The sequence below is a fragment of the Euprymna scolopes genome, chromosome 15 (genome assembly GCF_053919585.1).
Source record: "Euprymna scolopes isolate OS-2025 chromosome 15, ASM5391958v1, whole genome shotgun sequence".
Taxonomy (NCBI): domain Eukaryota; kingdom Metazoa; phylum Mollusca; class Cephalopoda; order Sepiida; family Sepiolidae; genus Euprymna; species Euprymna scolopes.
In genome coordinates, this window is record NC_136496.1 from 80180040 (window position 1) to 80206440 (window position 26401).

Genomic DNA, 26401 nt, shown 5'->3' on the forward strand with positions numbered 1-26401 from the left:
ACATGAATACTATTTCCAAAATAACTGGATTTGGCATTAAATCCCCTGAAAAGGGTTGATATGTCGTAAAACAAACCGAACCAAACCAAATAAGAAAGTTATACACGGTTAACTGGTCAATTAATAAGAGGAAAATTAATGTTCTTCACTTTTTTATCAACTCAACATTTTAGGTGTAAATAAGAACTTAATAGAACACTTGCATATTTATGTATCTCATACAGAGATACAGGGTCAGCCCCAGAAAGAGGGCCCATTTGATTTCTGACAACTTTGATCGAAGTAAAATGTAACGAAAGAATTAAACTATCATCATCAAACATCATCAGTAAATAACAATCATGTAAATCTATACAAATATATAAATTTGAGGGGGGAGGCGCTTCTACACTATGGGGACAAGATTTCGGAAATCGTAATACTGAATTTCACATGCAAATAATGGCATCTACGTATTCCTTGTATTTTTAAGATGGTTATATCCAAAAAAATACGAAAATCGATAAGGTAGAAAATTATTTATTAAAGAAAATAGAATTTGAAGAAAACGATCGTAAAGCACAGGAGAGTTCATAAGGGAAGTAATTTTCCGTTTTGATTAAAAAAATATGGCGGCAATTTTTCATCTGCTAACACGATTAAAGTTTTTTTTTTTTTGTTTAATAACTCAATAATATTCATGTAATTTCGACTGCATAATTTGGAATTGTAACTTTTTAGAATTGACAAAACAATCAGTTGAAACCATTGTTTTTTATCTGAAAATTCCATTTATTGGCTACAAAATCTCGTCCCAATAATGTAGAAGCGCCGTTTTGTTTTTCCGCACTGACATTTTCTATTTAATAATCATCAAAACGAACTTATTAATATACTCAGTTATGGCTTACTAATTTGCATATTCCTTTGAAAAACGAATTTTCATAAATTAATTATTCATTTTTACAGTTTCTTATTGGATGATTGCTTTCATTTAATTATTACGCTCAGTTCTATTTATACATATTTTCTACATTAAGCATAATTGTGTAGTATTTGAGATGAAAAAGTTCCAGCATACGTACACGCATATATCTATATCTATATCTATATCTATATATATATATATATATATATATATATATATATATATAAATTACTATGTATATATGAATTACTATATATATATGTATATATATATATATATATATATATATATAAATTACTATGTATATATGAATTACTATATATATATATATATATATATATATATAAATTACTATGTATATATGAATTACTATATATATATGTATATATATATATATATATATATATATATATATATATATATGAATTACTATATATATAAATTACTATATATATATATATAGCACCTTCTTTAGGTTTTCACTAATTACCAGTTTTGCTATATATATATATATATATATATATATATATATATATAGCAAAACTGGTAATTAGTGAAAACCTAAAGAAGGTGCTCATTACTGTTGCAGAGCAAATATATATTTTTTTACTGAAACATGTGAAACTAAAACAAATAAAACGGTAATAATATATATATATATATATATGGTCAAAAAGTGTGAGAGAATATATAATTATTTCCACAGCGGAACCAACGTCGCAGCCAGCAAGAGCCACGAAAGCCAACAACCCGGAAGTCCAAGACTCGAGTTTCACCCTCATTAGGGCTCATCAGTTAGACACATCATAAGCCTACTTTCCTACTAAAAATTTTTTTTTCTCTTACACCTCCAAACACCCGGCCAAAGTTTTTTTCAAAACAGGGTTGTTTTGATCATCCCCCCCCCACAACACATACCTAGAAACACCCGGGTTACGCCGAGTACCCCCCGCTAGTCTTCTATGTATATATAAAAGCGAAAATGTGTGTATGTATGTATGTATGTATGTATGTTCGATTTTTGTGTATGTCTACAAAAGGCTTCTTTCGCCGTGATTCTCGGTTGGCTCGCTCCTTCTTAAAACTTTTTATATGCTGTCTAAATAATAATATCTATGGCTAAGGAACTCGGGTCGCGGCCATCTTTAATTTACCCGACTTTTAGAATTTATTTTCGAGATATTTTTTGATCGCCGCGTAGCAGGGAAAACAGAAACTGGCTTCCAGCGCAAAACTAGGTCAAACATCACGCGACTTAACGTTCTTGCACCTGTTAATTTCGCTTTATAAACGTCAACTTAACACACTTATCTATTCATCTATTTCCGTGGTCGAGGTGGTTAGGTCGAAGTTTTTTTTTTTTCCATTTCCTTTCCGCGTCAAAGGTTCGGGGTTCAAGCCTATCTTTCTACTAAAACTTTTTTTTCTTTTACACCTCCAAACACCCGCCCAACGTTTTCTTTAAACAGGGTTGTTTTGATCTACCTCCCCTCCCCCCAACACACACACCTCCAAACACCAGCGTAACGCCGGGTAATTCCCCCCCCCCGCTAGTCTATATATATTTATAAAAAATGACCTTGTCTGTGTGTTTGTAGAACGGTATTTACTAAACTCTCAAAGTCTATGCTCTCTCTCGGCAGTCAAAAACTCGACTACCTGTCTTCTCTAATTTGTCCTTATTATAACCACTATCCATGTCCAAATTAATGCCACATGTATATAACGAAGAGGTTTTCTTTTCTTCTTTTTCCTTCCCCGATCCTGTTAAGTGACAGACAAAACACAGACGCTGCCGCTTGTGTGAATAGTATCTTCTATTACACACGCTGTATTCTTAGATGAGTCCACGCAACTATATAAGAGGTTATGTTCGTTGGTCTGTCACGCCTGAAATGAAATAGAATTGTCGCCACTAAACAGATAGCATGGATATTGTTTTTGTTTTCTTTTATCATTTCTGCTGTCGAAATAGCTTAACGACTTTGAATCGTAAAGAGCGACAGAAATGTCTCAGGCCACATGCTAATACGAACCAGATGTCACCAAATGGCAAGAGCGTTTCATTCCAAAGTGGAAACCGGTTGATGAAAGCAGCAAAATGAAAACCTCAAGTTTGGTAATTTAATAATAAAAGTTTTTCATGCTACACTGGAAATGTGCTGCACTAAGTAATTTTTAAGGACTTTTTTTTATCTTCTCTAAATGTTTGATAGTCTTATTAACCTATGTACTTTTTGACGCCATATTATGAAGTCTGGCATGTAATGATCAAACTAAAGTTTAAATACGTTTATACAATATCATCGCGTTGACACACCGGTTCTCGTTAGATCACCGAAGTTAAACAACGTCGAGCCTGGCCAATACCAAATACGTTACGCGTTTATTTAAGAGGACGTCGACATCTTCCAGCAGCAACTGCAGAAACCTAATATTGTCATCTTCTCTAATAGAGATATATAAGCGACTGGGGACCGCTTGCGAAGTTGATATTCCCAAGAAACTTCCGCCTTTTGGAGCTTTCCTCCATCCTACTACAGACTTACCTTCCCGAACGCATTATATTTTATTACTTTGTTTTATTTTTTTTATGTTTTTGTTTTCTTCATTTGTCTTCTCTCTTTTCCCTTTCTCTAGGTGCATCGCGATGGGTCCCCAATTTGAGCAGGCAATTAATCGATTTGATTGAAAAATGGGTTATTTCATCGATTTTGAATGATTGAATGATGATTAACGAATGTTTCACACTCCCATATTTTTGAATTGTCATCGAAATCGATTAAATTACCCATTTTTCAATGAAATCGATTGATTGCCTGCTCGAATTGGGAACCTATCGAAATGCACCTGGAGAAAATTTCTTTGTCTATGTCAATTTGTAGATTTTAAAATAACATGAAATCCCCGCCTTTTCATTTCTTCCTAATTTCTTTGTCTCCTTTTTTTCTGTTTTTTTTTTTCTGTTTTTGTTTTTTCTGGGTTTTTTTTCTGTTTTTTTTTCTTCTTTCACTCGTTATCATTCACGTCTGTATCATTCTTTGTTAAAATTTGTAGATAACATAATCACTCATCTCAGATGAAGACGAAATATTAAAAAAACAAAAAAAACTCACCATACTTAATTTGATTGTATAGTTGGTCTATCCGCTTTTTTCCATGTATATGTACATAAAAAATATATATACAATTACAGGAATGCCTGTCTGTGCGGGGAAAACTTTCACACTGGTTTCTTAAGACTGTCAGATAACGCGTGTGGCATATTATGCAGTTCTGATGATGGTAACTTCTGTGGAGGAAACTATGCTCTTCAAGTGTACCGTAAGTATTACAAATGATTCCTTGTTTTGCTTCTGACTTTCAGGTACTTATTCAGCTTTGTGGCGTTCTTTCTGGCTTTTAAAATGAAAACAAATGAAACATTGACATAATAGAACAGTCACCAGGTAGCAAGTGCTATCTAAAACACAAACAGAGTTTGTTAAAAGAGAAATGGGAGAAATACGTGATTTTATGATAAGACATTTTTATGCAAGAAACAAACATGAAAGTTATTTTTCAGTAATGAAAATGTTTATAGTTCAATATAACTAAAGAAGTTGAGTGAATAAAAATTACAGATCAAAATGTTCATTGTATGAATATGTGCGTATTTGAGTATTTGGCAGCGTGGCATTGTGTATATGTGGGTGTGGCAACCGTCCGTCTTGGGAGACGATTTTGTAGCAGTGGAGCTACATAGTCTGGGCAGTGTGATATAGACGATAAGAGAATAGCTGTTGCCATGCAGCAGTCCACAAAACCCTCCACAAAATCAGAGGATCCAAGGGAAAGACAAAGTCGATAAAGCTTAGCTCTAACTGCACGACAGGAGTTGCTGGTGATAACAATATAAAGTCAGGCTGCCTTAGGGACTCAATCTCCGGATTTTCTGTTGGGATTTACTCTCTTAGCGTTTCCTTTGATGGGGTAATCCCACAAGGCAACATTGCCTTCTCCTAGGTGAGCTACCATCTAACGAGTCCTATCTGCCCGAAGTGACTGGTTTTGTTCTTATAGTGCATACATATATGTGCATGAGATTAAGCTGGTATGTGAGTCACTGAGTCCTTGTGCCTTGCCATCCTGGTCAAAGTGGAGTGGGGTGCTGAGTAGACCCTAAGGTTCCTTTGTTTAGGTGCGGATTGTTAAGTCTTAATAGTTTTGACTGTTGTCTCCTGATTTTATAGGAGTTTCCAACTTCGCACTGGCTTACTACGTTCACGTATAGGTGTTACTTTTTGGGGCTTAGAAAGATTTCAGTTTGCTGAAAATACTTTGTAAAAGTTATTAGTTTGAGAAGTGAGGAGGAAAGTGAATTGCGATGAAGCAGAGAAGAAAAGAGTATAAATAATCATAGCCATTTGCATTTTAGCGATTCAATCAGCACAGCTTTACTGATTAATTATAACGTCTATTTTCCTTTTTCTCATTATAATCATTCTCCATGGAAGTCCTGCTTGAAGATATTCTCAGTAGCCTGTTATATTACCTCCCTTTTCACACATTCATACACACACACTAGAGGGCGTTCAAACTACATTTTGCTAGTCGGGGGGGGGCAGGGCACTAAGATTGAAGACTGTAAAAGCTGAAACACAAAAAGATTAATGTTTCTGAAATTTTTTAGACGAGGAAAGATAATCTATATATTAATACGATAGCGTGTGTGTTCTTTGTGTGTCACGCTTACGTCGTTTAATTGTTATGTACTTCCATTTCTTGTCATAAAAATTTTTACCAAGAATTCTTTATAAGTTTTAGTTTCGGTTTCGACTATAGCTGATGGCACTTAAATCATCTATTTTTTTATGTGAATAATTTTATCAAGAATTCTTCATAAGTTTTTGTTTCGGTTTTGATTATGGCTGAAGGATCTCAAGTAATATATATATATATATATATATATATATATATATATATATATATATATATATATATATATATATATATACATATATATTTCATAAATTTTTATTTCGGTTTTGATTTAAGCTGATGAACCCAAGTCAAATAGATATATTTTTTTTATTTTTGAAATTGCAACTTTATAATATATAAAAATCGATAGAACGTTAACTCTATAATAATATATAGGGAATCTGCATATCATACTTAAGCGTAGTTTACGACCGGGCTTTACTGGGCATCCCTGCTAGCTTAGATAAATACTTTTGCAGTTTTAACAAAAAAAGCTACAATAATATCAGAGCATCTACACTGAACATCTACAGAATGCCAACATCAATACATTACATATGAATGAGTCCCCTGTGGAATTTCCACAGGTCTCGCTAGTCTGTATTATTATTATATGAAACCTTAAACCTTCCTCACGTGTATCTTTTACTGGCAAACCCATGACGTAAAAGGTCCAATCCTCAGTGTGAGCCATAGTACGAATACAATTACGAATTATATAAATTACATAAAGGATTCTATTTAATAGTAATTTGCTAGTGGTCATAATAGTAATAATAATTTACTGTTAGCAATAATAGGAATAATAATTTATTAGGAATAATAATAGTAATAATTAACTAGCAATAATAATAAATAATAATAATAATAATAATAATAATAGCAATAATAATTTACTTCTGATAGTAATAGCAATATTATTATTTACTATTAGTAATAGCAATAATAATTTATTAGTCATTATCATCATATTGTATGAATACAAATCTGTTGTTGCCATTGGTTTCCCCGATGTTTTCTAGTCAGAATTCTTCCTCGAAAGTCATTGGCTATTTATGGAAGGGGCCACATAAAGGTGGCCAATGTCCCAACTGAAAGTGAGTTTTGTGGAACAAACTAGATCGGGACTTGGGATACCCAGATTGTCAGTCTTGGTCGTTAACCCCTAAAGCATCTTCACCTCCTAATTTACTGTTTCAGTTACACGTAGTTCATTAGTTCGTCATACATCGCTGATTATGGACGTCTATGTGTGAGCATTACCAAAAACCTATATTTATTACCAAAAATCGATAGTTAGTTTTTAAAAAAATCGATTCCGTATAGCAACAAAGTAATTTTATGTGGTATTATTTGTATTTTATATTTTAATATTATTCGTATTTTATATTTTATTATCATTAAAATTTTATATTTAACTATTCATATTTTTATATTTAATTATTGTTAGCATTTCATTATTATTTTTATTCATATTTAATATTTAATTATTGTTCGTATTCCATATTAAGTTCTCATTGAAATTTTATATTCACTTCTCATTCGTATTTTATATTTATTTGTTATTACAACTATATACTTAGATATGATATGTAGTTTATATTATCAAGTATGCATTATATTATTAATTATATATTATTCATATTTTATATTTAGTTGTTTTTTTTTGCATTTTATACTTCAATATAATTTGTATTCTAGATTTAGTTATCATTGAAATTTTATATTTAATTATTATTGGTATTCTATATTTATTTTTTATTTGTATTTTATGCTTAGTTATTATTAGTATCTTCATATTATCAATTAGGTGATATTCGTATTCTATATTAACCGATTATTGGTATTCTATATTTAGTTACCATTGAAATTTTATAGTTAACTAGCGGGGGTACCTGGCGTTGCCTGGGTGTGGTGAGGTGTGGGGGTAACCTGTTTAAATATTATAACGTTTTTTTAATCAGAAAAACAAAAACAAACAAAAAAAACAGCGAACGTGATGCAAAATAAAGAATAAGTGAACGAAAAAAAATGGCATAAATAACCCTGTTTAAATTTTTAAACTTCTTACAATAATCGGAAAAACAAAAACAAACAAAAAAAACAGCAAACGTGATGGAAAAATAAAAAAAAAAAAAAAAAAACGAACGTGAAAATAGCATCAATAACCCTGTTTCAATATTAAAACTTTAAAAATCGAAAAAAAAAAGATCTGATATCTCGGCTCGAACGTGCAATCTTAAGATAACAACGCTGCCACTATAATGACTGGTGAGCGTGAGCAAAGCTAGGTCGTTTTGTTTTTATTAATTCAATTCGTTTTTTTTTAATTCAAGAAAGAACTTTTTTGCGCATGCATGTTTGGTTAAATTGTCATGAAGGAACGATTTTTTGCTACCCCTTCCTGTAGAAAAGTGCCCAGCTGAGAGTGAAGGAATTAATATTTCGATATTTGTCGTCCGAATGGTCGAGCTTAAAAACGATACCAATCTCGTGAAAATCCGTCGCTTCTGTCAAAAGTTTTAGGTAGACATACATACATATACATACATACATACATACATACATACATGGTGGTGGTGATTGTCACTTCTTGACAGAAGAAGACCATCTTTCCCTTGCTTTATTGTTGATTACTCAATCATTTTCATGTATTTTTGAAAAAAAATTTTTTTTAAATATATACACATATATACACTTATACACACACACATATATACATGTGGAGATGTGATCAAGATGCATCAATTCCTATTTTCTGTGCGAACGAAGGTGGCTCTTCAGACCATCCCTGCTCTTACACAGTCTGTTGCAAAGGTCACACTTAAACTGAGATTGAGGGATGCTAACTGGTGCTGCTCCACTGTGGACGCTCATATGACGCTTCAGGCCTCCACTCGATTTACAGACCACAGAGCAAACAGAACATCTGTGCCCTGCAATGTTTTCCCCATCAAAGAAAGATTGATCTCCATGTGAATGCTTGTGGCTAGCCAGGCCAGCTCCGGATAAAGTCATTTTACCGCATAAATCACAGATGTGGTTCTGCATGAAATCCTCCGACAGACCTGATATATCTGACAGATTTTTCTTCCGGATATCACGCTTCATTTTTGCATGCTCATATTTTTTCTTCTCAAAACTATCACAGCCATGATAGGAGCGCCACTTTTTATGATCATTGGAAGCACTTTCCCAACTGAATACGTCAATACCAAGAGCTTTAAGATTATCTTTTATGTTATCCTTAAAGCGTTTCCTCGGTTTATGTTGTGGACGCTTTCCTTGTATAATTTCACCGTAGAACAGGCGCTTTGGCAATCTATCGTCGTCCATCCTTGTCAGATGTCCAGCCCACCTCATCTGGTTGCGTATAATCAACTTCTCGATACAAGGTACATCAGCCCGCATGAGAACATCCACATCAGATATAAAAGTACTCCACCTGATGGCCAAAATGTGTCTCAGGAATTTCTGGTGCACTCTCTCCATGATTTTTATGTGTCTACCATAAGTTGTCCAGGCCTCAGAAGCGTAAAGCAGGGATGGTAAAGTACAAGATTGATAGACACTGATCTTTTTATGAATAGTTATAACCCTGTCAGACCATACTCGCTTCTCTAAGCAACCAAAAGCCTTAGTGGCACGCTGTATCCTATAGTTTACCTCAGCATCCAGGGTTCCATCTCTGGCAAGAGTACTACCCAAATACACAAATGTGTCAACCACGGCAAGTCTCTGGTTGTTGACAAAAATATTTGGTTTCACATACAAACTACTGGGTGGAGGTGTGAACATGACTTTAGTCTTCTTAAGACTAATAGTAAGCCCAAAAGACGCACAGGCCCCCGAAAACAGATCCATGATACCCTACATATCACTCTTACCATGGGCCACGAGATCGACGTCATCCGCATAAAGCAATTCACGAAGCAGGTGCTGAAAGGTCCTTGTAGAAGCATGAAAACAACAAAGATCAAAGACCCTATCCGTGGTTCTGAAACGCAAACAAACACCTAGAGAACATTCCCTAAAGGCTTATGATAACATAGTTGCAAAATAAATTGAAAAAAGTGTAGGTGCTAGGATATCACCCTGCTTCACACCATTGTCAACCGATATGGGTTCCGACAGGCATCCGTTGAAGTTCAGTTGAGCCTTCATATTAGTGTGGAGCTCCCTGAGTAATCGTAGAAATTGAGGTGGGTATCCCAACTTCCCCAAAATTATCCATAGGGCACCTCTGTTCACCGTATCAAAAGCCTTAGGCAAATCAACAAAAACCTGATAAAGCGGAACGCGGTGTTCAGTACATTTCTCCTGCAACTGCCGAGCAGAGAAGATCATGTCAGTGGTTCCTCTTCCCGGATGAAAGCCACTTTGGCTTTCTGGAATAACGGATGGACAAATATACTTTAACAATCTATTGAGTAGAACTCTGGAAAATACTTTGCCAACCGCTTCCAACAAACTTATCCCACGATAACTTCCACAGTCGGTCCTGGGCCCCTTTCCCTTGTACAGTGATATAAGAATTGCATCCACCCAATCCTGATGGACGGGAACACCCCTCCAGACATCAGTGATAAGATGAAGAATTTCATGAACAAGTCTATCACCCCCATGTAAGAGGACTTCCACAGGAATACCATCAAGCCCTGGAGCCCTCCCAAGGTTCACTTCCTTGATTGCATCTCTAATTTCATTCTCAGATGGGAACACAGACATTTCATGAATAAGCTTCTGTTGTGATAAAAATTCATTGATGACGTCCTCATCAACATTAGAGGGGTTGTCAAAGAGATCAGAATAATGCTCAGTCCAATGAAGGAGAATCTTGTTAGGATCCTTTATAAGGGAAATTCCATCACTTGAGAGTAGGGGAGATGTAGATAGTGTTTGAGGACCAAAAGCTTTTTTAAGCAAATGGTACATGCGTTTGAGGTCTTTACAATCAAAAAACAATACCAATCTCCTGAAAATCCGTCGCCTCTGTCGAAAGTTTTAGGTAGACATACATACATACATACATACATACATACATACATACATACATACATACATAGAGACAAACAGGTGAGATTTATATTATAGATTGGTATTTTATATTTAGTTATTATTCGTATTTTATATTTAGCAAGTATTGGTATTTAATATTTGGTTAGTATTGGTATCAACAGAAATAAAGGTCTTAATGATTTCCTAACTAAAAACAATGCTCATTCATCTCGAATATGTTATTTTGCCATTAACAAAAGAACTAAACACACAAAATGTTTTTTTTATTGAAAAAGTACATTTTCCTGATCCGTGTGATGTTCATAACCAAATAAAATATCGATGTGCCTAATTAGTTGTCAATAATTTATTTTTCTTGTGGAAATTTTACAAACAAAATGAAACAAATTAACAATCCTACTCGACATGCATTTTAATAATTGATTAAACAAAATCTTTACGAATCCATTTTTTTCGACTCAATTCAATGCACACAGAAAATAAATTTGATAACAGGCAATATTTTTAGATAATTGGAAAAGGTCAAAGCATAAGAACTGTTTAAACGATTCAAAAGGATGCCAAAATGGCGACGTTTATTTTAATTCAAAGAAATTTCCAAGATTTATTTAAGCCCCATTAGTGTTTTATAATTTACTTCATCCAACAATCAAAACATTATAAATGGCAGATTGGATTAAATTTTATTGTTTTTAATTCATGTTCCTTGCTATAAAGAGTAAATTATTATTAACATTACTACTACTAATAATAATAAATTATAATTGCTATTACTATTAATAATAAATTCTTATCTATATTAATATTATTAGTAAATTATTATTGCTATTACTACCACTAGTAAATTATTATTTCTATTATTATTAATAATAAATGATTATTTTTATTATTATTGTATTAATATTATAAGTAAATTATTATTGCTATTACTAATAATAATAAATTATAATTGATATAATATTATTAGTAAATTATTATTGCTATTACTACTACTAATAAATTATTATTATTGTATTAATATTATTAGTAAATTATTATTCCTATTACTACTACTAACAAATTTTTGCATTAATATTATTAGTAAATTAATATTATTAGTAAATTATAATTACTATTACTAGTTAATTATTATTACTATTACTAGTAAATTATTATTACTATTGCTAGTTAATTATTGCTTCTATTACTAGTTAATTTACTATTACTGCTAACAGTAAATTATTATTGCTATTTCTATTGAATAGCCAGATAGATGGAGGGACATTCTGACTTGCAAAAAAATGCATGGGTATCCGCATCGACAATTAACACTTATATGTATATGTGATATAGTGGAAGATCCTGACACCCAACTAAGAATAGATTACTCAGTCTATAAGAGACACTAGAAAGCGGTAATCAAGTTGGAAATAAGTTAGTCTTGATATTACGGTCTTCAAGATACGTTCGAGTGTCCATATCTATTTCTTACGTTATACAATAAACTTTTTTTCTTTTTTTTATTGATATAAAACAAAACAAAAAAAGACTTGGCGCTCTTTGCATTTTAAATTTCTAACGGCTGTGTTCGTTGGGAAAGCAAATAAACGAAATATGTTTCACTATTCACCAATAACATCCAGTGTGAATGCACCTGAAGGTGGTCGGAAGTTACATAGGCCGAAACGTTGTGAAAAAAATAAACAACCAAGATGAGAATCATAGTCCAAATAATAATAATAAATAAATAATCCTCATCTCAAAAATATACAATAAACTTGTTATAACTTACTCTGTGTGTTTAGTCTCATTAGTTTATATTGATTATATTTCCCCAGGAATATATATCATTAACTAACCCTTTCTCAAAGGGAGAAGGAAAAATCTGTGAGGGTAGACCTCCTAGAACTGCACAGGACTGAAATCATACCTCAGTCAACAGTTGGTTGGTTGGTTGTTTTTGTTTTACGGCATATCAACCTTTTTCAGGTTATTTAATGCTGAATCTAGTTATTTTGAGGAACGATTCTTAATCGAGTATATTTGTTTTTTTAAGTTGGATTCTATTTAAACCATAGTTGGGACCCTAACAGGTACTACCACTCCGGGTCAGAGTGGACCTGGGAGGAATGGAAATTAAAGAGTGGCTCCACACTCCCCAAGGCCCGCAAAGCGGGGCCTCACTATGGGATATAGTTTTAGGTCATATCCAGGATCGTTGTATAAAGGGTTCTTTTTAAATTTTTTTATAAAGGCCAATTTTTTTAAGATATGAGAGTATGGTGTGGGGGATTGTTTTTATCAAATAACTCTTTAATATTGTTTTCTTTGTAGAATCAGTCAACAGGGAACAAGTCACCTTAACAATGGCCTACACTCCGTTGGTGTTAGTGCCAAAATATCTGGACGGAGAAAGTTACAAGCTGAGACGCTAAAAATATCGGATAGTTTAGGACCTTCCTAAAAAAAGAAAAATTGATCTTCATAAACAAATAACTGTAGTGATTAATAGGGCTGTGACAACAGCATATTCTTTTCATTGTTTTTACTCTTGAGTATATATCCGTTAATATCTTATATGCTTTTATATAGACGCATGTGGTTCTCGGTTGATTGACTGTGTCTAATTGTGCCGGATATATACTTGAGAGACAAAAGAATGAAAAGAATATGCTGTTGTCACAGCCCTAATGATTAATCATTATTTGAAAGGATTATTAGATTTTTCAGTTGAGATCCCAAGATAGCTAATCAAGGGGCTTCTTTTACAGAATTGTGGAGTTTTGGAACAGATTTTCCAGGGTTCTACAGTCAAGATAATTTCAAAGAATCAACAAGGTCATTGTAGTCTTTCTATTTACTTATTAGGATAAATTCCGCTTGGTTACACATAGTAGGACCATTTTATTGTGTTATTTCATTCGTTTAGAATTGTCACATGCTTTTCTTGTTTTGTCTTCTTCTTCTTCTTCTACTACTACGACTACTACTGCTACTACTACTCTTCCTCCTGCTCTCCCTTCCTCTTTCCTCTCCTCTGTAATTCCATACCCTTCAAGTGGCTCAACAGCCTTGCATGGAGTGTAATCCGAATATACATAAAAAAAAAAAAACATAAGGAGATCTAAAGAGAATCCATTATTCTGCTAATTTGGTTTTGTTGTATATCAAAAGAGTAAGTTTATATTAAATTCATCTAATGAACGAAAAGAATAAAAAGAAGAAAACATTAAGAGGCGCCAAATCTTTTATTTCATCAAATATTTATTAAGCATAAAAAAATAGGTGCAAGTTCAGAATTCAACCTAATTCAAAAAAAGGGAAAATCTTTATGATATACACACTCTTCACAAAACAAAAATGTCATATTCCAAAAATCATGTAAATTGCTTAAATAGTTATATATATATATATATGCTCTTTATCTTGGATTGAGTATATTGGCATATTATATTGGGTATATTAGCATATTAAGCGATGCTCTTTGTGTAAACAAATCCAGCTTCAGCATTTGGACGATGTCAAGACATTGTTAATTTAGTACCCGCACAACAGCAGCCGTGTAGAGTAATGGTGAGGAGCCTGACTGTCGTTTGGGTGCCTGAGTTTCGATCCTGGCTTTAGGTAGTTGCCTGTCTAGCCATACTGGTGAGCTGTGATACAGCGAAACAGTACTGTATGTGAATGACTATATATATATATATATATATATATATATATATATATAAGAGAAAAGAAAAATTAAAACTGTAAGTTGAAATTTACAATCAAATTTATTGTTCGACTGAATACTCCAAAAAAACAATTTACAAAGTCCTTATTCCGCGGCGTTGCAAAGAATGCTATTCTTGCTATTATTCTCATCAAAGGACAGAAAGAAATCAGCAAATTATATTTGTAGCAATGCTAGAATTTGCTGGTTATGGTATTAAATGAAACCGCTATTTATTATAGTCGTAAATTGCAAAGATGTACATGCCCTTTATATATATATATATATATATATATATATATATATATATATATATTTATATATATATATATATATATATATTTATATATATATATATATATATTTATATATATATATATATTTATGTATATATATATATATATATATATATATATATATATATATATATTTATGTATATGTATATATATATATATATATATATATATATATATATATATACTACAATAGAAAAATGCGAGCATGAAAAGTTATATGGTTAAGCTTAAATATGGAAAAGTAAAGGACTAGTTGTTAAAACTGGAAAAGAAAAGAACACGATATTCTAGTAAAAATATAATGCATTTATAACTTAAAATATTGTAGCATTAAGAATTGATTATATAATGTTATAAATTGAATTAAAAAAATATTCTTAATGCTGCAATATTTTAAGTTATAAATGTATTATATTGTTTACAAGATTATTTTGTCCTTTTCTTTTCAAGTTTTAACAACTGGTCCTTCATTTTTCCATGTTTAAGCTGAACCATATTATTTTGCATGTTGCATATTGTAATCATGATTTTTTCCAGGCTTCCAATAAATTCACTTATTTTTAGTTTAATTTCAGTCTTTTTTTCGCCCCATAAAGACATATGTAATAACAATGTACGGCACTCGTATGCTTTCAATAAAATCTCCAATTATCTCCCTTTCATACTTTCATTCTCCCTATTTCACTTGTTACTTCTCTTTCCGCGACAACAGTGAATTAATAGCAACAGTAGTCACTGGAGCGCCATGGTTGTTATGTAAACCAGTTATTAAAAGCGTCGCTTACCTCCTTACATATTTTTACGATTTTGAACACCAGAAAATTCATCATAACTTTTGTTTTACTGTACGAAAATTGAAAAAATATTTTCACAATATAACTGAGAAGGTGATCTATAAACTGTAATAATTGTTTGAAATGTGGTCGAAAAATGAGTGAGCAGTGAAGGTTTAAAGCAGTTCTAAATAACTAAAACTGCGATTTAACCATATATGCAAACACAGCAGTGTTTGAATTTTATATATATATATATATATAAGAGTAGGTAGTAGTTTGCTTGAAGCATTGTTGGTAAAGGACTATATGGAAGTTTTAAAAGCCAAAAACAATGCGAAGACAGACCGGAACCATGAAAGTAAAGAAAAGTCTACTTTTGTTTGTTTTTCTTTTCTTTACTTTCATGATTCCGGTCTCCCTTCGCATTGTTTTTGGCTTTTAAAACTTCCATATATATATATATATAAAATCATTTAGAGCTAGCTTCTAGGGCTATATCCGCCAGATGGGTTTAATGCCATCTAATAGATTACACAAACAACAGGTATCATCTTAGTCTGACGTAATCGTTATTAAAACGCAATTCATATGGGAATTGTGTGCTGTTTGAGACAACAAGTTCAATAAATGAATGATTCTAATGTTTATGTTTGTCAAACCAGGTATATTTTCTGATGACAAAATGCTGTATCTTCGACATGTGGACACATCGAACAGACAATGAATCTTTAGAAAATGGCATCTAGTCTGTACTAAAATGTGACTAAGCATGAATGCTATTAATACAAAGTTCTTTTCTTTTAACAATTATAAGAAACTTTTACAACTATCGATTGCCACGCCTGTGAGTAGCATTTTTAACAGTCAAACGTTAAAACTCCTTGGCTTAACATTCACTAGTTACATAAATTAGAACAAATAAATAGAAGATACTGCCAAGGTTTCTGTGTACAAGCAAGGTGAGTTTCCTCTACTAATTTGAGAAACATCTCACACCTGCCACTATTCTATCTCTGTCTCTACTTATATATAAGATATTTTTTCGGTGTGTGTGTGTGTGTGTGTGTGTGTGTGTGTGTGTGTGTGTGTGTGTTTGTTTGTTTGTGTGCGCGCGCGTGTCTGAGTTGGGAAGTTTACATAAGGCAAAATCAAATTAATTTTTAATTGACAAGAGAAGATAATTCGATCAGACTAAATGCTAATTTAGTTTTCAAAATAGCCGCCTACGTTTTCTATTCACAATGTTAAATATTTTGAATAAAAAAAACAACAAATACTTGCTTTTATCAAGTAGGTGCATAAGATTTTGCGGATTGAAAATTTCATCTTTAAAATGAAAATCTGAGATTTTGAAAATCTTTATTCATAACAATGACGACTTTTTGCTCTCCCTAGCTTGATTCGATCTGTCAACGAGTTTATAAATTCTTCACTTATAAAAGTCTTCAGGTTTTCATGTGAAATATACATCTAACTCATGTTCAATCTCCTGTCGTGATGTTAACCTAGGGCCATCTAAATGGTTTTGTAATCCTCAAAATAAGTGATAATCTGAGGAATCTAGGTCAGGAGAATATGCAGGATGGGGCAAAATTTCCCATCCAAATTACTCTGAGAAGATCATTGATCGGTAGTGCTGTGTGAGAGCAAACATTATTATGCTGGAATACGACTCGCTTTCTGTAAACTAAAGAAGGTCGTTTTGGGGTCAACATGAATGAGAATATTTCAGAGAAAATGTGAATGATGCTTTAATTATTTGAAAGAAAAAAGTTATAAATTAATTATGGCGATATGTTTAAGTAATAACAATATGCATAAAAACGGCCTTGTGCCTAATTTGCAATAGTAAAACTTGGAAGCATTTTTTGCGTGAAATAAAATTCGAATTGTATATGTTAATCCATGTGATTGATCTCCCCTGAAGACTCTCCCAGCCGGTGAGGCGGCTTCCAGCTGGAAATTGTACAGCAGCCATTACTGTATATACTTTGCAGCTTGTTAATGAGCAAGAATAAAATATTCTCTCCATATCTGTTAATGAAGTTTGTTTTTATATTTTTTTTCTGTATTTAACAGTTCTTTCTTCATTTTTTTTTTAATGTTAACAATCTATGCTGTAGTTACTGAGCATTGCTATCTTCAAAGTTACTGACAATTGTATTAATCTCATTGAGAAAAAAAAAAGTTTTATTTTATGAATGAAACCTATTTTGTGTAGCTGGAAGGTTAATGGAAAAAAAAAAAAAATTTTTTTAAATAATAAAAAAAACTCTTTCTAGGCAACGAGCAAAGATAATCTCGTGGTTTGCCGAAGCGTAGAACGGGATTATCTCTATTTGATCTCTTACTCAAGTGTTGAGAGATAAAACGAAAGCATTAAGGACACGGGACTGAAAAAGATTATATTTCAATGGCAGTTATTTCCCCCAGAATGTAAGTAGGGACCTGACTATGACCCCAAAATAATGAATAAATAAATAAAGTAGTACTATGTTGGTTGTCTTTAAGGGGAATAAAAAAAAAAGAAATAAAATATGACAAGATTTTTTTTTTCATTTCTTAGATTTTGAGATAAGCCAGAAACAGTTTAGTAAACGAAATCAACAATTCATTTATAAACTCATTAAAATAATTTTTTTCAAAACATGTTCCAGTACAGATAAAAATTAATTATGCAAAAAGAATAGTTTTGCGTCCCTTTTTGTTTTATCTTACTTCAATTAAAGTTCTCAGAAATCAAAGGGCCCCTTCTTGTAGCTAAAACTTGGTTTCTATATAAGATGCATAGATATCTGTGTGTTCCATTAAATTCTTATTTACACCGCAAACGTTGAGTTAATAAAAAAGTGAAGCACATTAATTTTTCTCTTATTAATAAACTATTTAATAGCATATCTTTCTTGTGGTCTTTTGATTTTTCCGGATCCCAGAAGAATCCATCTAGTCTGGTGGAATATCCAGCTTAGAGTTGTCACTATAGACAACGTCACTTGTTGAAGGTGCACCATTCCTTATATATGCCAGTGTAGGTTAGCTTATTTGTGCTGCGAATACTACGTTAATTGGAACAGTCAAGGTTTACTTGTAGGGGGGAAATATTCTCATGCCAGATTGACCTGAGAGATCTTACTCGAGGATAGTGTTTAGTAGGCATTCAAGTTCTCTCCAGTATCCATTCAAGTTCTCTCCAGTTTGTTTTAATTTTCTTATCATTGTGATTTTCCTGGGGATGGGGCATTCTACCGGATGCCAAACATTCTCCCATTAGTTTAGTTACTCCAACAAAGGGATCTTTTTAAGATTCTAACCGTCCCTTTAAGTGCTATTGTTTGTATTTCTTTTGCACTTGGTTCACCGGGTATATTCGCCAGATAGTTTTTGAAATTCTTTTTCATTAGCCTGGTTGCTCCTATAATGACTGGTATGATTAATACCTTCTTAAGATTCCAGTTTCTTTTCATGTTGTACGTAAGTCCTTGGTATTTTGTTATTTTCTCTCTCTCTGCTCTGTTAAGGCCAGCATCATTAGGGACGCTTACTTCAACTAGGGTTGCCACTTTCTCCTTCCTGTCCCATATCACTATGTCAGGCTTAATAGCCCCATTTTCTAGGCATGTAGCTGTAAGAATTTCGTAGTCGTAGTGGATGGTGCATGACTTATTTCCAACTGTTTTTTCTGGTACATGTTCCCAAGATTTGCTATTACATGGGATATTCAGGTTTTGTACGTCCACTTATGAATATTAAAATCAACACATAATGCTACTAAAATTTATGTCTAGAATCCTTCTTTTAATTTTAATTAAAATCCATGTTAATGATTTTGATGCCAGAAAAATGTTTATAATTTAAGACTATTACATTTTTTTTTTTTTTTTTTACTTATATTCACCTCAAAACAAAGCAAAACAAAACAAAGCTGAACAATAAGGGGCTACTGTGAATAAGGGGCCAGATTTATAGGGACGTGGACACTATTTTCATAGAAATGTTAATAAACTCATATTTGCTGTGTGTTTATTGGTTTTCCTGTCCAAAAACATATTTTGTTTTTGCATTATCCAGGAAAATATCAGCTTTATCAAAACATATTTGTTGATTCAATATATTTCTCATTCCGTGGAATTTCCACGGGTCCTGCTAATAATCTCTACAATAATACGCCACTTCATATATTCTGTTGTCTGTTCGACTAAAACGGTACAATTTTAAATATATATACACTTGGAAAAGTGAGACTCGTTTTATTGAATTGAAGAATGTTTATCGGACATTTATTTTTTACATTAAGAAAAAAGAGACCAATTATCATTTTAAAAAGAATGAAATTGTTACACATTTAAATAAATAAGAAAAATATTCGTTTTATTTATTTAAACAATACCTAGCTGATAATGGCAATTATTTTCACGGAAGACAATTTTTTTTTTTTTAAATATTACTGATCCTGGCAACATTTGTTTTTTTTAAGAATAGTAAAAAAAAGTGGACCTTGCATTTACTTCGTAACTCTCGCTTCCCCTTATTTTATCCTTTAATCTGACATTTGTTTCTGACAAAGGGGGAAGAATTGCTGTTTTCTGGGTTAGAATCAATCCATCTAACACTTATTGTTGGCTGGTTTCGCCATTGAGGCAGTTTCTTTTTAGCTTCTTACATAAAGTGGCTTTAGACCTTGTCTGGAGGGTCATGGATATGACCTTAAACTATATCCGATGGTGAGGCCCCAGCTTGCGGGCTTTAGGGAGTGTGGAGCCACCCTTTAATTGCCATTGCTCTCAGGTCCACTCTGACCCGGAGTGATAGTACCTGTTAGGGCCCCAACTACGGGTTAAATAGTAACCGACTTGAAAAAAATATATATTCTATTAAAAAGTTTTTCTTCAAAATCACTGAATTCGGCATTAAATAACCTGAAAAGGGGCGATATGCCGTAAAACAAAAACAACCAACCAACCTTGCCTGGAAAGATTTTCACAGAAAAAAATTCAAACCAATATCATTAGGTGGAGAAGACAGTTCTTATATATTATTTAATTGGAATTCATTATTGAGATGATTATTATTTATTAATTTATTTATTGTGAACTATTATCTTCATCTTTCTTAGTTGTTGTTTCACAACGTTTCGGCCAACTATTCCTCTAGGCTTCGTCAGGTGGTAACCGCGACAAGATAGGAACACCGAATCTCCTAACTACATTCTCAGCAATTACTGCCATCCATAGTGGTCATCTCACCACGTTTTTGGCCAACTGCATTCGGAGTTCCTATCTTGTTGCGGTTACCACCTGACGAAGGCCAGAGGAATAGTTGGCCGAAACGTCGTGAAACACCAACTAAAAAAAAGATGAGGATAATAGTCCGCAATAAATAATATAAGAAAGTTCTTGTGTATTTTTTTAATTTAAATTTCAAATGATGTATTTTCAAATAAGTTTTCATTATAATACTTTTACTTTATGTATCGTTTTAAAGAGCGTTTCTTGCTCTATCTAATCGTTTAAATTACAATCGTTTTAAAAAAATTGTTTTTTTTTGGGGGGGGGTTCAGAACGTTGAATACACGATAGAAAAAAAGCAAATTCACACAATTTTCTTATTTCAATTCAAGCTAGGCTAAAAAGCTGCTAAAACAGCTCGTGTTTGGCCCAGGAACCACTACTGAAGGCCCAGCACAATGGTGGTTTAAGAAATTTCGTGGCAGCGTCAAGAGTTTTGAAAATGATGAGCATAGCAGTCGGCTATTGAATGTTGACAACAATCAATTAAGAGCCTTAGTTGAAGCCAATCCATGCACTTGCTTCTGAATTAGACGTATTAGTATACAACGGTTTCCAACCACTTGAGAGAGATTGAAAAGACAAAAACACTTGATAAATTGGTGCCTCACAAATTGAACGACAATCAAAAGAAAGGCTGTTATGATGTGTTATCTTTCGTTCTTTTATGCAACAAGAACGACTCGTTTCTCAACCAGGTTGTGACTTGTGATGAAAAGTGGGTTTATAACAACTGGTGATGCTCAGCTCGGTGGTTAGACGCCAATGAAGCTCCACTAAACCAGAGTTGCTCCAAAAGAAAGTCCTGCTAACTGTTTGGTGGTCTGCAATCGGTCTCATACATTACAGTTTTTTTAATGCAGACGAAACCATTACGACAGAAAAGTATCAACAAATGGATGAAATGCATCAGAAACTTCCACAACAACACTCAGTCAACAGAAAAGGCCCAATTCTCCTCCACGAAAATGCCCGACCGTATGTTGCTAAACCGACCCTGTAGAAGTTGAACAAATTGGTCTACAAAACTCTGCCTTATCCGCCATACTCTCCAGATCTCTCACCTACTGACTACTACTTTATCAAACATCCCGACAACTTTCTGCAAAAGAAACGCTTCAAAAACCTAAGCAATATCAAAAACGCCTTCAGCAACTACATCGCCACCAGAACGCAAGATTTTTACGTTGCTCGTATAAGTACACTTGTTTACATTGGCAAAAATGTGTTGATTCTGATGGTGCTTATTTTGATTAATAAATGTTTGTTTGAGCCGAGATGTGTTTATCTGAATCTGAAAGTTAAAAACCGCAATAACTTTCTTGTCAACCTGATGTTATAACCAGTAAATCATCTAAATTGATGTAAAAATCACCATTGAATTTTCACGTTAGTTCATAATTTTTGAACAATGAAAACAACATATTTGTTAGATTCTTTCATTTCCAACAAACAAGATTTTTTGCTATCAAACTTTTGTCGTTTCATTGCAAATGATATTTACATTTTTATTTGTTTTGTAGATGTCGAATATCTTTTGAGAAAATTGTTGGGTAAGAGAATTTTGCTTAAATATTTCTTTCTTTCAATCGAATTACACAGACAATTTACTATTTCATATATATATATATATATATATATATATATATATATATATATATACTCCATTTAATCACATAAATTAATATACAAAAATATAATTTTATGTGTAAATTTTCAGTATTTACTTCAAAAGTGCTCAATACATAGATAGAGCTAGGTAGTAAGTTATAAAAATATATATGGCAATTAAGCTACACAGAATATTCTGCGTAACTGCCATATATATTTTTATAACTTACTACACTACTTTATATATATATATATATATATATATATATATATATATATATATATATATATAAGGTTTAAAAATATATGTTGCAATTAAGCTTCACAGAATTTTCCGTGTTTCATCGTCTTGAAGGTTCGTCAGGCTATTGCATGAAATCGATGTTGCTTCGTGCTTTTATGTATGTTCTTGTGGTATTGGGTTTGCTAATCAGCCAATCAGATTCTTTGTTACTCACATACTCATTTATCATGCTTCAATGAATGAGAGCATAATGCATTCCTTCATTGCAGCAAAATCAATGTTTTAACTTTAAACAAGCAAAAATCCTTAAATTTATTTCAAATAAATCCCAACGAAAACTTCTGGAATCAACACTTATCCCAAATTCAAACACAATTAAATAGCGCAGAGGTTTCTACAATTTATCGCCTTTAATCAGTAAATTCATGTTAAAAAAAAACAAAAAAAAAACAGAATTTAAATTTAGATATAGGTTAACAAATTTTTACAGCACACTATTGAACTCTTTTGATTTTCACAGAACAAATATTGAGCTCTTTAAATTTTCACAGCACGCCTTTGAGCTCTTATAATTTTCAGAGCATGCTATTGAGCTTTTAAAATTTTCACAGCACAATATTGAGCTCTTATAATTTTCATAGTATGCTATTGAGCTCTTATAATTTTCACGACAAGCTGTTGAGCCTTTTAAATTTTCATGCCACGCTGTTGGGCTCTTTAAATTTTTTATCTCATGATATTGAGCTCTTTAAACGTTTAGGGCATGCTGTTGGACTCTCTAAATTTTCATGGACTACTATTGAGCTTTTTAAATTTTTCCCGGTACAAATAATGTAGGTTTTTTAATTATTGTGTAAACTGCCGGGAGGTGCCGAACGAAAAACTTCATTTTTTTTTTTTTGAAAGCCCTTACCTTTTTTTTTCGAAAACCTTTTCCATATATATATATATATATATATATATATATATATATATATATATATATATATATATATATATATATATATATATATATATTTTAGAAGTTATATATATACTCTTTTCTCTTTTCAGGCCAAAATAGTATGTCCATTAAAACTGACCTAACATGGGAATAAAAAAAAGGAAGTTTAGTTCTGTTCAAGAAAATATGGTTTTCACTGATGTTTTTACAAAATCTTGGAATGCCTAATCATTTTAAGACTTAAAGTATTTATTAAACTGTTAACAATTTTTGTTTTTTATTTATTTATTCTTCATTTCCCTATGAATACGAATAATTTTACGGGTATTGATTTTATCTTTTATAATTTTTAACATGACGATTGATGAGTGCATTATTTTGGCTTAATCACAAGACTCCTCCCATCTTGATTTTTATTTTCTTTCAAACTCGGGAATTTCGATGGAATTTTTGAAATGAATCCTTTTATTATTAAAAGTATTCATGGTCCAAATGGTTTCCGTTCTGTCAGCCATAACTGGATTGAAGTTTTAATTATCATGCTGTTGTAATCCGGTAAGGTATTTAACATAACTTCTCTTCAACAACAACGCAATGATATTAGAATTTGTTTTGTCCACTTTAATGGTCGGTTGTTGCTTTGTCCCTTTAGACCCCAGGGATTGGCTAACAAGAATTTTAATCTATACTCTTTTAGGGGTCACGTGAGCCAGCCTATATAAATTCTTACACATTATGTTCCGACAACTTTTCGCGCTCAGCAGGACAACGGTAGAACTTCGTTGACAAAGCTCTCGACGGCAGTCACTGAAAGAGATCCCATTTATTCTTCACAGTTATCGTCCTGAACTGGTTGACTGCTTCTTCTCGTCGGAGCTAAGATGGCAGTTACAAGTCAGCCATCATTCATCCTCCGATTTCCCGCTTGAATTGCAACAAAAGTCTACACGATATGGGCAAGAATTAAGGGTCGCACACGTGCAACCCGTTACTCAAACTCTTCATCCAGATAAGTTATCGCAATGCACGTTTGTGCAAACTAAACATCTTCCTCCTCTCTGAACAATTATCTTCTTGTATTGTGTGCCATTTTTGCTCACACAGTAAAATTGCTCTAAAATCATACACACTTGTGTTCCTTCTTACAAAACTCGCCATATTTCTGTTTCAGAGCTTCTCCGCGAAATCGTTACTGCATTCTCACGTGCAGGAATTGAACTTTTTCCCCTCCGAGTTAAATTAACTCCAATGACGAACCCTGACAAATTTCAGCTCCAGCATTCCATCTCGGTTCTGAAAAATTCAACTGCGTGCCTTCTTCAATTCATCCACCTTAAAATAGGTGTTCTCTTCATATGCAAATGATTGCTACAAAAAAAAAAAAAGATCTAACTACAAGCACAAGTTCTTTTTTGAAGCTGAAAATCGATTAACCAACTTGCGGAACAATCCACACTCTTCAAAGCTAGTAACTTTTCATTTTTTTTTTTTCTCCATTGTTGCATTAATTAAATTTTAATCCTCATTTATATTTTAAATCACATGTATTGTTTGTCTTTTATCGCTTATTGTGAGTATTGAACCTTCAACCCTTAGAACCGATCACTAACCAATACTTTTAACCGTCATACCACGTTTCCAGAAACGTGAATTAAGCAAAGGGTTCAGTTCAAAATTCGGTATAGATTTCCGAGTTTGACGTAATTCCCAAGTTTGAAAAGATGTACCGGAAGAAGGTCGGAGATTACATCGGCCAAAAACGTTGTTAAAATAACAACCAAGATAAGAATAGTAGTTTGACGACTCCAAATAATACAGGATCGATTTTGCTATATTTTATGGCGAGGGATTATGATTCAGATTATATACTATGAATTATATGAAAGCCACAACAAGGGTCCGTGGCGTAACGGATAAAGTACTAAGTGAAATCCAGTTTTAAATAACACTTTGGTGGAGGTTGAAGCATCATTCCTCAGTGTGATCAATACAAAGAATAGAATTACGAATTACTTAAAACTTCTACCTATTCATGGCTGACAGAACGAGAGCATGCTACCCTCGTAGATTAAATAAATGGTTCCGGTCAAAATTTCGGGCAAATTCCCCAATTTCAACAGAAAAATTCCCGAGATTAACAAGATACACCTGAAGAAGGTCGGAGTTTATATCGGTTGAAACGTTGTGAAAGTTACACTCCAGATGGGAACGGTAGTCCAAAGAATCCAAATAATGCAAATTATCAATTCTCATTTAAAAAAAATAAATCAGAAACAGAAATAATAACAACATCAACGAGTGTAAGAAGTTACCTAAATAAATATATAGATTAACTGGTAAAACTTGCGGAGTATGCGTTCCGATTCCATCTTTTTTTTTTTAATTGTGCTCCTAAATAAAACGAAACTAATCGAAAGAATAACATCGAACAATCGTACTTTTTATGTATAAAAAAAAAAGAAAAAAAGGTAACATTTTTTTTATATAAAAATAAAGTTTTATTAACAAAAACGCAATAATTTTTAAACGAAAAAAGTCAATTTGGTACTCCTTTTTGGTATTTTTTTTTTTTTATATATATAAGTCCAACTCACCGTTCAGATTGGAAATGCCGACTTTTATAGGTTTTCGGGTACGTTTACAACGAATAAACACCCCAACCTTCCCATGTTAAGAACGCCTTTCGGCATAGACACCCCCAACCTCCCAATGTTAAGAACAGCTTTCAGAATAGACACCCCTAACCTTGTCAACATACCCGAAAACCTATAAAAGTTGACATGTCGAATGTGAACGATGGGTTGGACGTAATGCAAAAATGTACCGAATTTAAAACGAAACGAAATTTAAATTTCCGTTCCATTTTTTTTACAACAGACTCCGCA

At 32.7% G+C, this 26401-nt stretch overlaps 1 protein-coding gene across 6 annotated transcripts in view; it reads left to right on the top strand.

The window, feature by feature from the left end:
• LOC145293936 (uncharacterized) overlaps positions 1-23774 on the top strand; it is a 439557-nt gene extending 415783 nt beyond the window's left edge. For all 6 annotated transcript variants that reach the window (XM_080140784.1, XM_080140780.1, XM_080140782.1 and 3 more), the window contains 3 exons: positions 4104-4231; positions 22242-22271; positions 23627-23774. In XM_080140784.1, coding sequence (XP_079996910.1) covers positions 4104-4231; positions 22242-22271; positions 23627-23670 — 202 coding nt within the window. In that variant the 3' untranslated portion in view covers positions 23671-23774. The remainder of the gene's footprint in view (positions 1-4103; positions 4232-22241; positions 22272-23626) is intronic.
• Positions 23775-26401: the final 2627 nt, after the last annotated feature.